This window comes from Grus americana, chromosome 4 (assembly GCF_028858705.1).
Source record: "Grus americana isolate bGruAme1 chromosome 4, bGruAme1.mat, whole genome shotgun sequence".
Lineage (NCBI taxonomy): Eukaryota > Metazoa > Chordata > Aves > Gruiformes > Gruidae > Grus > Grus americana.
This window is the reverse complement of record NC_072855.1, coordinates 25,446,490-25,459,887: the sequence shown is the minus strand read 5'-3', so window position 1 is coordinate 25,459,887 and position 13,398 is coordinate 25,446,490. Positions and strand designations below refer to the sequence as shown.

The 13,398-nt window shown below is 36.8% G+C and overlaps 1 protein-coding gene across 8 annotated transcripts in view; it reads right to left on the bottom strand.

Moving 5' to 3' along the window:
- The window catches only part of KLHL5 (kelch like family member 5), a 60,166-nt gene that overhangs the window by 29,174 nt on the left and 17,594 nt on the right, over positions 1-13,398 (bottom strand). For 2 of the 8 annotated variants that reach the window (XM_054824926.1, XM_054824927.1), the window contains exons 3-4: positions 11,844-12,030; positions 856-1,041 (exon numbers count right to left, since the gene is read on the bottom strand). In XM_054824926.1, coding sequence (XP_054680901.1) covers positions 856-1,041; positions 11,844-11,977 — 320 coding nt within the window. In that variant the 5' untranslated portion in view covers positions 11,978-12,030. Of the gene's footprint in view, positions 1-855; positions 1,042-2,616; positions 2,734-11,843; positions 12,236-13,398 lie in introns of those variants that run through there. The other 6 variants (XM_054824928.1, XM_054824930.1, XM_054824923.1 and 3 more) reach the window with 5 other exon arrangements.

Below are 13,398 nucleotides of genomic sequence, written 5' to 3'. Positions count from 1 at the left end.
AAAAGCAGAGATTTGGCTTTGTAAGAAAAATACCAAACCAAAGCAGTAACCTCTCCCCATCTCTTTATATTACTATTACAGTATTAAGCTGTAGTTTCACTGTAGGGGTAGTAACGAGCAAAGGAAAGTAGGAATGCTTTAGGCTGCTATTTCTGATGCAGACCTAATCGTATGAAACCACAGCTTAATTATACCTGGGTTCCTATTTGAACTACTAATACTATGCATTAAATACCGTAACATGCTTCAGTTATTCACACATTTGTTTCACAAGCTTTGCTATTTTCCTAGCTTTTAAGTGGCTATATGATCTGTTAATTACACAGATGACAGATAGGGTAATGTTTGATCTAATTTAGCCCTCTAACACTTAATGTCAGTGCTCAGTAGTCTGCTATCAGAGGACTCCTCTTACTATGGGAGCAAAAAAAACTTTATGTAGACAGAAGACTGTCCTTATTGCTAATTAGGACTCCAACAACTTAATTGTTAGTACAAAGAAAAAATTAAATCTAAGAAATTCTTTTTATTTCATTCTATGGTACAGAAACCGCTACTAATATTATTCTGAGGGTGCATTTGGGACTTTTGGGGTTTTTATTTTGCTATGCAAATGTCTTACTATATGCTTGAAGACAAAAAGCAGAACACGAAAATATCACAATTATTTTTGATGCTGTATCACATACAACAGACAGAAATTAACTTTCAAATAAATGTTAAAACACATAAACATTTTTAAAGTATTCTACATTGTTTAGGATGTTCTGACCTTTTTTAAATAAGACACAGGACACACTTTGAAAGTCCATTTGTAAACAAATATGAAGTTACTTCAAATTATAATAAACTTACCTGTGAGCTGGAATTCTACGGTCACCAGCAACTAACACCACATCACATAGCTGTTTGTGTCTGAGATAATTCTCCATCTTTTTAAATGTTTGTTCAGCATGGTTGAGAGCCTGAAAAAATTCATCTGACGTACAGGGCTCCATAGTTTGACAAGATGATAAGGTATGACTGCTGTTGGAGGTTCTGCTGAAGACAGTAACAGAAATTTTAGTTCACGCAATATTAAGGTGCAACAATTCTATGTACAGATGATAAAATAAAAATCACGTGATTTTAAAATTGACATACATTATTTGTTTTAATATATATTCCCTTGCTATTTTATTTCTCTTCATACTTTCTTCCTCCAAACCAAATCTAAACCCTTGTGAAAAAGGTACGATCATTTAATGTTGTACTCTTGAACTAACAGACACACAAAGATCAGTCCAGTAATTGTATCCATAGCATTGTCAGATAGGTAAGGAAGAATAGACATCTACCAAGACCCTGCAAACTGAAAAAGTGATGGAAGGATGCAATAAGGAATCAAATCTCTCCCTGCCACATATGTTAAAGTCTTGCTTCACACTTAGCCTAAGGTGGCTAGAACAAAATTCAGCATGTATGGAGCTAGTAAAAGAATATGGGCACGCAAGGGGAAAAAAACATGAAGAAACACATCAATATACCACCACTCCTACTGCATGAAGCCTTACATGTCTGAAAAGAGATCTAGCACAGTAGAAGCCAAATACAGGGAAAATACAGGGTGGACGGGGAGAAAAATTATTCCTGTCCATACACACAGCAGCTTGGGAGAAAAGAGGAACAGAGAAAACATAAAAAAAAAAAATGCATGAGTGTCCTGGTTTTCAGCTGGGACAGAGTTAATTTTCACAAGAAGCTAGGAGGGGACACAGCCAGGACAGCTGACCCAAACTAGCCAAAGGGGTATTCCATACCATATGACATCATGCTCAGTATACAGCAGAGGCGGCAGGAGGTGGGGGGGGGAGGCTGGCCAGGGAGGAGTGATCACTGCTTAGGGATGGGCTGGGCATCAGGTTCCTGGTGATGAGGAAATCGCATTGTGTATCACCTGCTTTGTATATCCTTTTCCAAGTATTGTTGTTGTTATTTTCCTCTCCCTGTCCTGTCCCAGTAAACTGTCCTTATCCCAACCCACTAGTTTTACCTTTTTATTCCAATTCTCCTCCCCATAATACTGGGAGGTGGGGAGGGAGGAGGCAGTGAGGGGTGAGTAAGCGGCTGTGTGGTACTTAGCAGCCAGCTGTGGCTAAACCACAACAATGGGCCTTGTACATAAAAGAGATTAATCCCAATTACGTACACTGAGGAAAGCACCTTTTCTTGCTCACAGTTCTTAACTGACTACTACTTATTTTTTCATAATGCAGGCAACTTATAAAATACTCTGGGCCTACCACAATATTTGGAAGGACATGGATTCACAAAATCTGCATCCAGATCCCTGCTCTCACAAAGACATCAACCTTAGGCAGCATGCCCAGGGCTAAATCCACCAAGAGACTTAGCTCAGTCCTTAGCCTAGGATATTAATTGCAAAAGCGAGCTTCTTAAAATCAAAGTCTAATCTTTACAGAAAATGTTCTGTAAAGGTGGTTTTGTTTGGTTGGTTTTTTGCATGTGGCCTGACAGCTAAAAAGGCCAAGCAATTTGGCACTTAATTCAAACCTAAATCTAGTAATGGATCAGAAACACAATACCTGCCTACCTACTTCCCTTGGAAGTCCTTACCTTAAATGTGCTCTCTGAAGCCGTGGTTAGCCATTTATTTAGGCTGTGTCAACTTCTTCTCACCCCCTGTGAGTCACTTGTTCTACTCCCCCACTGACAAGCCAGAACAAGTATTCTTTGCGGCCATTTTGGAAAGTGAATCAAGGAACTCATATATGTGAAAAACGTAACCACATAACCATAAAAAAAACATTATATTGACAAAACTGGGTGGCATTCTCACAGTGAATCAGCAAGTACTCAGGGAAAGCAACTCTTAAACCAGCAACCCTGCAAAAGAAACAGAAGTCGAAAGAACAGAGTGCTGGTCAACAAGAAAACGCTTAGGAAATCCTTGTTCCCTATCACAACTTATCACATCCTTGTTTGTGTTGATACAGTTTCTTTTCTTGTTTTTTTGGGGGGTTTTGTTGTTGTTGAACCATATTTTAACCCAGGTTCCACAAATTAACCCCATTAATAATGATAAAAAAATGCACATGATATCAGGGATTTGATTTCCATTACAACCTCACAAAGACTTGTGCAGATAGAACTGAAGAAGCAACAAACTAGTATGGAGAAGGAAAAAAACCCAACTTTCTAAGCCAGCACTGTGCTGGACCACACCCTCTGTAGAGCTATTGCCAGCCCCAAGACCGCACACATGTACATTCTACACAGAAGTCAGCAGCAGTCACCACTCTTGCTCAATAAGGAAAAATAATTGTAGTGGTGTCTGTTCTCCACTACCCATGATAAAGCACTTAGGATACAACAGAGCGAAGCGTAGTTCTTCCCCTCACCCGAAGACGTTCAACCCTGTCCCCTAACCAGTAACTTACAAACCATTTTCTATAAGGAAGGAAAAGAACGAAAGAAAGCTTCAATGGTCCATAAAGAGAACATGAAAGAGACAGTCTAATAGTTGCAGTACTTGCAAAAAAAGGAATGATATAGCTTCAAGGACTGTTCATGCCTATTACCCAATGACTGGTTATGAAAAATTCAAATCTCCTTCCTTCCCCAAAATGTTTTATGAATCTATTTCACAGGTCAGTTTGCCACAGCCACAATGACTTGGGAGAATACACAAGCAAGGAAAGAACAGAGCTCTCTTCTCTCGCAGCAGCAGTACTGAGATGTCTTCCAAAATTCTTGGCCTACATGCCTTCCACCTAGAGAAAGGAAACCTGAGTATCTATCTCTGACCTGTGAATCCCATGCTCAAACACCCAGCCACAAAGTCCTGCAGCTCTGAGCATCAAAGTGGCTCTGCTCCTTTTGGATTTGGCTCTTGACTCAAATTTAAGTATAGCCTGAACTTCCCCTCTCATAGGCGAGAGGTATTTGCTACTTCTGCACACTTCACACCTACTACTAAGAAAATTACATTAAAGATTGAGGCTGCCAGCGTAAGACATAAGTGTATCAAAGAACTGTGTCTGCCTATTCCTTTAAGATAGTACTTTTAACACATTAAGTGGAAATATTATTACAAGTATCTTCAAACATTAGTCGGTAGGGTTTTCTTCTTGTATTCTTAAACTTCAATCACACTTTTCTTGGTCTTTCTTTTCTTTCCCTATTTGTGTCAAAAAGATACTATCTAGCACTGATAATTTTTTATTAAGTATGGTACAACTTCAGGATGATTGTAAAAATACAAGTTACTCTACAGACAAGGTCTTTCCCACGCTAGCTACACATTTTACTACCCTGGTGACAAACATTCACACACTAAAGGTACTAGCTTTCTTCAACGTACCTGTCTAATAAAGAATTTATACAAGAGTATGTATTTTGAAATCAAAATCACGTACAAGCCATGCTATAAACCCATTCATTTTTAAAGGATTTTATTTCTTGAAATAGGATGTTTGGAGTAAGGAGTGCTGCCCATTGTAACAGTCAATCATTGCAAAGCAATGAAGCAATTAACTAGGCTGGTATTAAAGTGGTGATAAACGAGTTCCAAAAGTAAAAGCATATATGACGATGGTGATTGGTGCACTGAATTTGCACGTCTCCTTCTGCTGTTGTTTAAGGCTTCATTGTTTAAGCTACAAACAAAGCCACAGCACAGTTTTCAATATAAAAACAAACCAACATATATACAAGCCTTCTTTCTTCCCACTTTTACTAAATTCTCTCTCTCAAAAGTGAGGCATCAGTATTTTTCAAGTTTTATGGGGGAGAAGTACAATCTGCTCCTATTACAGGATTTGTTATTTTAATTATTTTAAAGCACTGAGGTTCATTTTAAAGGAGGAGTTACAATGGTTATTTTATAGCAATTACACATATTAGTTAACACTCTATGAATTCTAGTAAGTATTAACTTTGCCTATAACAAAGGTTGCAAAACTGATTTTTGAAGCATTTTATTTTATGCATTTTAAATTATTTTTAGGAAGGTATCTTTTAGGTTAAATGTCTCCATGTTTGTCTTTGAAATAAAAATAAGCAAGAAAGACTTCATCATGACTAAGAAAAAAATCAAATGCACGTTTCAAACTATTCATTTTGGAATAGAGAGGAACAAAATCCAAAATATGAAATTAATTTTAGAGTTCTTCTGAAAAATTGTGTAAAAGTCTGAAAAAAAGTATCTCTGAAAATTATGTGTAAATTCACTTGTATTTAAAACTGTTCTATTGTCAAGATCAGTTTGCCCAATTTAGCTGTAGTCTCATCTGTACTCCTTAAAAAAGGTCAACTTCTCCAGAAGATCATATGAAATCCCATGAATCTGCAAAAATTTAGTGTTACTGCAAGATAAGAGTGACATAGTTAGGTCAAGGGCATGTAGTACAGATGCTGACCTTGCATATTGTCTCTCCTAAACTTTTGCGGCAAGTAACAGCTTATTTCCTTGCATTAAAAAGTCACATTTCTTTTGACAGAACGACATGCTGAAGTGCAGCTGGTTTCTAGAGCCTTGACTGGACAAAGGAGTCAAGGCAGCATTACAACAAGATTTATAACTGCAAAATCTTGATGGAGAAAATATCCCAAATATACTGCTACTATGTCTACTCAGCTGGCTGGTTCACAAAATCAACAAATGAAGTTTGTTTTTCAAAAGCTTCCTATGCTCTGTCTCCTTTTCCCACTCCATCCACCACCACAAATCTAGCTCTTCTCCTTTCCCCTCAATTCCTTACGGCATTGCCTCACTAGGCAAGAGACAGCAAATAACATGACTAACAGGAAGCTGTGCTGTGCAGCCAGCTTTGCAGCAGATGAATTCTGCCCTTGTTCAGTGAAGGCAATAAACTGGGTTTCTCTCCATTAACTAGCTGCCATTTGAGAGGACTGACATTGTCTTGGAGACTTCTGCCCACGTTAAGATGAAAACAGTCCATGGGTTTTAAAGCTACCAGGGAGATGGCAGAAGCGATGCAGAACACAACTGCCTAAGTGTATCACACACTTGGTCTCTTTAGAAAACCAAACTAAAAGCAAATGCTCTATCTATGCTACTGAAATTTGCAGGCAGCACTATACACCAACCCAAATGGCTTTCAGATACACTGGAAATGGTGTAAAATGGGAACTGAAGCAAGAATAACCTGTGCGTAGAATTGGCTTAAGTTCTATCTATCTTTCTCTAACACAAACTGGGTGTAAATGAAAGCATTAGAAACAGTAAACACTGACAAATCTGTAGAGATGGGAAAAAAATAGATGTTTGTCTCCTCACTACTACGTTTCCAGTGAACATCACTTTGTTTCTCAGAAAATGAAGTAACTGCGACCAACGCTTTAAATCTGAATTCATGCATAAAGAATATTACCTTTATAAATGACATGTAAGTAAAACGAAAATCAAACCAATATAGACATCTCAATGTATACAGGTATTTAAAAAGTATCATGACATTTCAAAAAAGAAAAATAGTAAAAATATTAGTTTTATTCACACCTCAAAAAGGTTCAAAATAATAACAGAGGTTTAGAGATAAGTGATGAAAATGATTAAGTATGTGCAGGAAAATGGGTACGACTGCCTTGCGTTTAGAGAAGACAATAAAAGGAAGAAAAATAATGCATAGTACCACTGACTATAAATTACATGCTCCTGTTTATATTTTTGTAATGCAAACCCAAGAATAATGTCAATGAGATCAAAAGCCAATGTTTGACGGATCAAAGCAGAACTCTGCAATCATAAATGAAGCGTATGGAATTTACTCTAGCCAATTACCAATAAGTTTCACTACTGTTCAAAACCAGCGAAGGCATTTATTCTGTTACCAGAATAGGCAAACCTCCAGTAGTTGGACTTTATAACTTAAAAAAACCTGCCCTATTCAGCCAAAAGGTAACCTAGTTGTCTACTTTGAGACAGGACACTGGATTTGCTATACTGCATAACAAACCCATGATCTCAAGGTAATTTTTTTTGCAATAACATAATTAGAAGCTCTGTTGTAATTTCAAGTCATCTTTAGGCTAAGGTATAAATTGTGTAGGTCATACACATTAGAAGAGATAAGAGTATGTCTCCGCTTGGACAAATTAGGATACGTATGTGAGATATGTCTTCTGCATTTTTAAACAAATCCTGATTTTGCAACTTTCTTGTTGCATTAAGATGGCTTCCTGCATTGCAGTTTTTACATACAATGTTTCAAAATAGTTTTAAAAATATTTTTTCAACAATTTGGTTGTTTACACTGCTGTGTCCAAGCTAGCTGACATTTGATTGTGAAGAGACCAGAACACAACTTACTAAAATAGTAATATGCCAGCTTTTATGCCAGCTTGAGTGATTTTAATATTATACTTTGTAAGGAGTAAAGTATTTCCTTCATCAAAGTTAGTAAGTCAAAAATCTCAGCTGCAGAGAGTGGAGTTTGTTGAAAAGAAGGATGCTGAAAGGATTCTTGGAAAAAGCAAGCAAATGGTAAAAATCAGGAGACCTTTCAAAGGCCGGGAAGAACATAAATAAAAGGAGGAAGCCATAGATGGTAACACTAAAGACTGCTATAAATCCTGTATCCTTTATGCTGGATCATAATTTAAGGTAAGACAATGGAAAGAGGACAAAAGTGACTCTGGAGAGACTAAAGAGCACAGTAAGGCTATACATGCATGTGAACTTGAGGGTTAGTGATTTACTCTATGCTAAAGAATTATAGCAGTAGCCAGAACTACAATCAAAAGGCACAGGTTCAAGCAAACACAAATATATCTGCATTAACCTTAGTCTAACTGGCATGAGTAACAACAGACACGAGAAGGTGTAGCACAGACTCCAGCATTACCTATGCTAGCCCAACAAAGACACGTATACACTGCCTACTAAGCAGTGATCGAGAAGAGCAGTAGTACAAAAACACACTGGACTGAGCTTTAACGTAGTCAAAGCATGTGACAATCACTGCAAAAATACGATAATCTTGCATGGAAACCCTCCCCATCCAAATAAATAGCTGGAATCCACTGTGGCTTTGCGAAGTCCACGGTGAGGCCTCTTGTTATCTTATCTTCATTACAACATCTACTGTTCAAGCTTTTTAGATTAAATCTGCCTCATATATGCTATATAATTGTGCTGCACTAACTATTTTCAAATGTGCATAGATATAATCCAAGTGAAGATGTAAGAGGCACAGAGGAAAATGAAAGAATTTTAGCAGTAGCATGGAAGGAAAGAAACAAGGTGGCTTGAGATTTTCCCCTGTAAAACAACTTGCCTTTCAATAACAAACTTCCTTATTTTTGGCTAATACATGCATATATCTAGGAAAAAAAAAGCTCTTTTTTTTGTTTTTCAGTTAATTTCAAGTATCAGACTACTATCATGTCACAATTAGGGAATCTATTGACTGTCCTTATTTGAACAGTTTGCATTACTTTGTGATAGGAGGTATACAGAAATACACCGCACAACTGGCGGTCCTAAAGAACTTACAGCCTCAAAAATCAGTAAGGCTGAGGTGAGAGAAAGACATATCAAAGATTTCTGTAGACTGAAAACTGTTGGGGAGGGGCAGACTTAGATTGGAAGCTACAATGTACTAAGACTGTCCATAAAGAGCAACACTGCAGAGTAGCTACCACCTGGTACATTCAGACCTTGTCTTAAAATCAATTACAGACATCTTACTAAAAACTCAGATGAATTCTGAACTATTGCTTGTACTTAATGTTCAAATATAAATATGCATTTTATATTATATTTGAATACTTTTCCATACTTAAATCTACAGTAAAGTAATTCCAATATTTTAATGCATGCCTGGGTGAAACGAACCGGATACAATACTCTGCATACTAGGTACACTCTAGGTGTTTTTAGCTTGACATTCACTGTGTCTTCAAGGTCTATGAACTGCTGATAAGGCACCCACAAAAAGTTAAGAAAAACAAATCTATTGCTAATAGGCTTAAATTCGCTATACAAGAATCTGCACAGCTGTTGGAAAATTTTAAAAAGTGTACAAATCCAAAATGATGACCATCGCCTCAGGAATGTAGGAGCGTTAAACAGCAGTGAGAGAGGAAATCTAGGAGATGAAAACCAGCAAAAGAATTCGAACCTCACTGGCCCAGTAAACAATCATTCAAGGTAATGCTGGTTACAAACACCACATAGGAGTATGATGTGAACAGCATTATAGCCGACTGACTCTGATGCCTAAATCCGAATGATCTGCTTGCATCTCAGATGCAGCCTTTGTCAAACATCTGGTACTAAACTTGGAATTTGCTTATCCCTTACGCCACCAACCTCTATACTAATAACAAATGAATTCTACAGCAGCTCTCCTCTAAATGAATCACGTAATGATCTAAAGCTTTCATAATGACAAAGACCTGAGCTAAATGCTTTGCTACCTGTGCTACTCCTCTAAACGAATCACGTAATGATCTAAAGCTTTCACAATGACAAAGACCTGAGCTAAATGCTTTTCTACCTGTGCTATACACATGGCAAAGAGGAAGGATGATACACACAAAGCGGTAAAGCTGCTTCTGTCACTTCATGCTTTTAGGGCTTGTAACTGGGCAGTAAGTTACAGAGGAGTGAAGGTGGTAACTCCACAGCTTCTACAAAAAGTTTTAAAAAAAGGATTTTTTCATACAGAATTTGTTTCTAATGGAGGTAACAGGGTTTTAATAGGGGGAAAAAGCCCTCTGAAAACTACATAGGTGAAGGTGTTTTTTTTCTCTCAAGTCAATAGATAAGAAGCTGTATTTTAGACTAATAAAAAAAGACCATTTAATTAAGTTCTTAACGTCAGAAAAATTCCAGCTGTTAGGTAGACTTATGTAGTTTGCCCAACAGCTTATACAATCTTAATAAAGGGAATGAACGAAACACAGTTTAAGTACAGTCTCCCCATGAGAATAGATACAGATAACAATACAAAGCAAGTTCTTACATTACCATTAGTTACATATTAAATTGTACCAACACTGAACTCAAAATTCATCTAAAATACCTTTTTTAAAGCATGAAAGTAAAACACTAGCAAGAGTTACAAGACAATAAAGGAATTACAAATAAGTCTAGATGCTATAGATGATTAAGCACATAATTAAAAAGATAATAAAATTTACTAAGTTCAGGTCCTATGTGCGCTTCCTGTAGGGTACAATTCTGCCTGCAAAAAAACCCCAACCAACCCCCCCCAATGCTAAAGAGAATTCTCACCCCCTCTAAGTATCTGCAGTTCTCCAACTCTACAAAGTAATAAATTAGTTTTGTCATATGTAAATTCTTCTCCTACAATTAAGAACAAATTTGTAGTAATTTCAATCTACACATATATCTCAAAATTACATGTTTTTTCTACACTGATTGCCTTGCTGTGGTGAGAATATCCTATTTGGGGTCATGCTGTACATAAAAATTCCACATCACAAGTAGATGTTGCTGAAATGGAAGGTGGTGTTACACCTATATCATATATATATATTATTCAGTGACACAGCTATTTAAAAATTCATACCTAAATATCACTTGAAACAGGACCTCTTCAGAGATATGTTATTTATAGCTATATAGTTGTTGCAGCACAGTAAGACTGCTGTTCGGAAGCGTCAGTATGCAGGATTTCTTTTCCCTGTAATTCTAGTACTTTTGCCATTCAGTGACAAAAACACTGTGTTGATTCCTAAGCATTTTTACCCTCTCTCCCTTCCTTGAATCTTTAAAGGTTATATAAACCATAAATAGTGTTTATATTACGGACTAATTTACCCCTGCACTAAATGAATTCTTCTCCTAGGGAATGCAAAACAAACTGCTATAACTAGACTGATATATCCTTAATAGACTTTATTAAACAGTGTCCCTTTTAAATAGTCATACTTTCTGAAATGCCTCATCATTGCAAAGTTATCTTAAAAAAAGCAAACATCATAAAATGCACTTGAAATGGTAAGCTAACTATTGTACACTACGTGTACTATAGAACAGGAAAAATGCTTTTAGTGAAGAATAGCTGACTTATGCAGTAAAAGGAAATAAAAGAATTAAACTGAAACTTAACAAGAAAGATTGCCTAATTTACAACAGCTGGTAAACACCTTTCATTTAAGAACAAATTTTACAGTTTCATCTTTAGTAACGATATGCAAGAGAAGAACACCAAAACATCTTTATACATACAATAAAGCTATTTTTAATTTTTTTAGGCTAGATACACAGTTTAAGACACCCGGATAGACAACTGCAATCACTTTGAAGCACAAATTAGTTGGCTTTCAATAGATTATTTTTTTTTCCATTCAAGTTGCATATACACAGGAAAAAAGTAATCTTTGTTTTATAGTCTAAGTATTTTTTACAGTTTCATCTCCCTCATCTACAGAAACATGTGGAAACATCAGATAAAAGTCACAAGCAGCTTACATTTTCATAGTTTTCTCCTAACTGGCATGGGACTAATTCTCAGCATAACTAAAAAAATCAGTGTCACTTCAAAATAATTTAGAAAGCATCCTGTAACATTACCTTGTTCATAGCAGCATGTACTTGTATACTTACTTAAAACACGAGTGCATGCATGTTTGCGCTTTATTTACCCACATTGACTAAAGCTGTCTTTTAAAAAGGTCGTAGTAAACACACAGAACCCCGATTATAAATCATTTTCTGTTTCTGATGCACAGCAGCTGTTAGGTTTCTGAAGCATTTTAATCTAGAATAAAGGCTAGCCTATATATGCATGCTATCTGTAAACATGAAGTGAAAACACATTTCTCACAATAGGAAAGTAATAATTAACCTGCACGAACTGCTGTCCGATTCATTTTCTTCTTCACTTGCTCTATCGTCTGTTTCTTGTCTGTCAAGCCAACGTGCACCTCCACAATCTTCTGCCGAGAATTCAAATGTATGGATTTCTGAGGTGGATGCCATTGGCCAAGGAGGTGAATTCTGGAAATCCTGTTGGCTGGACCTTCTGTAACCAACTGATGTTAAAGGTAGGTTACCTGAATCTAAAAACTTTGTGCCACCAGTTGTTACATTTTGTCCTCTATTCCAGAAGTCTCCCTGGTGGTTTTCAATTGCAGAATTAGGGGCTGACGCCTGATGACCAAACCACCTCCATCTGATTTTTAAAATCTGCTTCACGTCAAACTCTTTACGAGAACCAGACATCCTTAGTGAAAGCCAGTGATCGTCTAGGCAACAGGGTAAGAAGCAGCACACATAAAAGAAGATTTGTGCACCCAACCAAGACAAGAGAAACACATGCTCTGCCTGTCTGTGGCAAGCAGATTTTCTACGGAAGGAGGGGAGAAAGCACTGCATTCACACAAAAAAGGCTTCTTTAATGGTATGTCATTTGAATATAAACAAAAGGCAATAGACGACGAAAAATCCTGAGATAAAAAGAGAAGGTGAAACAATCACCTCAATCAGGAAAAATGCTAATCAGTTTACCCTAAAAGCTCCAAGGCTGTTTCTGTTGCTCTCCTCCGACCATTAGCTTTCAAAACCACCACAGTATTCATTAAAGCCCTTTCAAGAGCTGAATACCACCCCTTTTCTTAAACCACAAATGACAGAATTCCTGTACTGCATCTTAGAATCTCTGCTTCTGTTAACTCTTGCTAACACAGAAGGGAAAAACACCCACAAAAAGCAAATGAAATTCTTTCTGCACTGGTAAAGAATAAATTTACAGAAAAGACTTAAAGCCAATCCAAAGATAACTGATTATGCTGGGGAGAAACTGAACTGTAAATAATTCTTTTTTCCATTACAGGACATGCACTAACTTAAAAAGGACAAGAACAGCCTGGGAAGGCTCAAGGGACTAGTTCTGGGTTATACAGCCTTTCATCTTGATGTGCTTTGATTCAAATCTAGGTCTGCAGTAACTGAAAGTTTCTATCTGAAATGAGCTAATGGTTTCTGTTCACTTACACATCACTAAAAGTGAAAGCAAGGAAAAGCTAACTAGTCACTATCCAAGACACCAGAAACACCCCCTGCAAAACAGACAAAAGACACTTCTCAAAAGGCTTCTTGATAATCATATACAGTCAGCTGTTCCAGATCAGGTTAAAAGTAGGTAAGAGAGAGATGCATACTTTTGAGACAGAATTCCCTCTAGATAGGTAATTTATGTAATGTATTAAAATATTGAACAAAAGTTTTTACTTGAATGAGGAAGAGAAAGCCAAAAGGACAAACTACACAATGACCAATTCACATTTCCTATGAAAAACAGCCTATTTCCTCTATGACATATGGAGCTAGTTAGGTATAAAACGCTGCGACTCATTCCAGTCACATGCAAACAGTAATAACAATTTTAGAACGACAAAGAG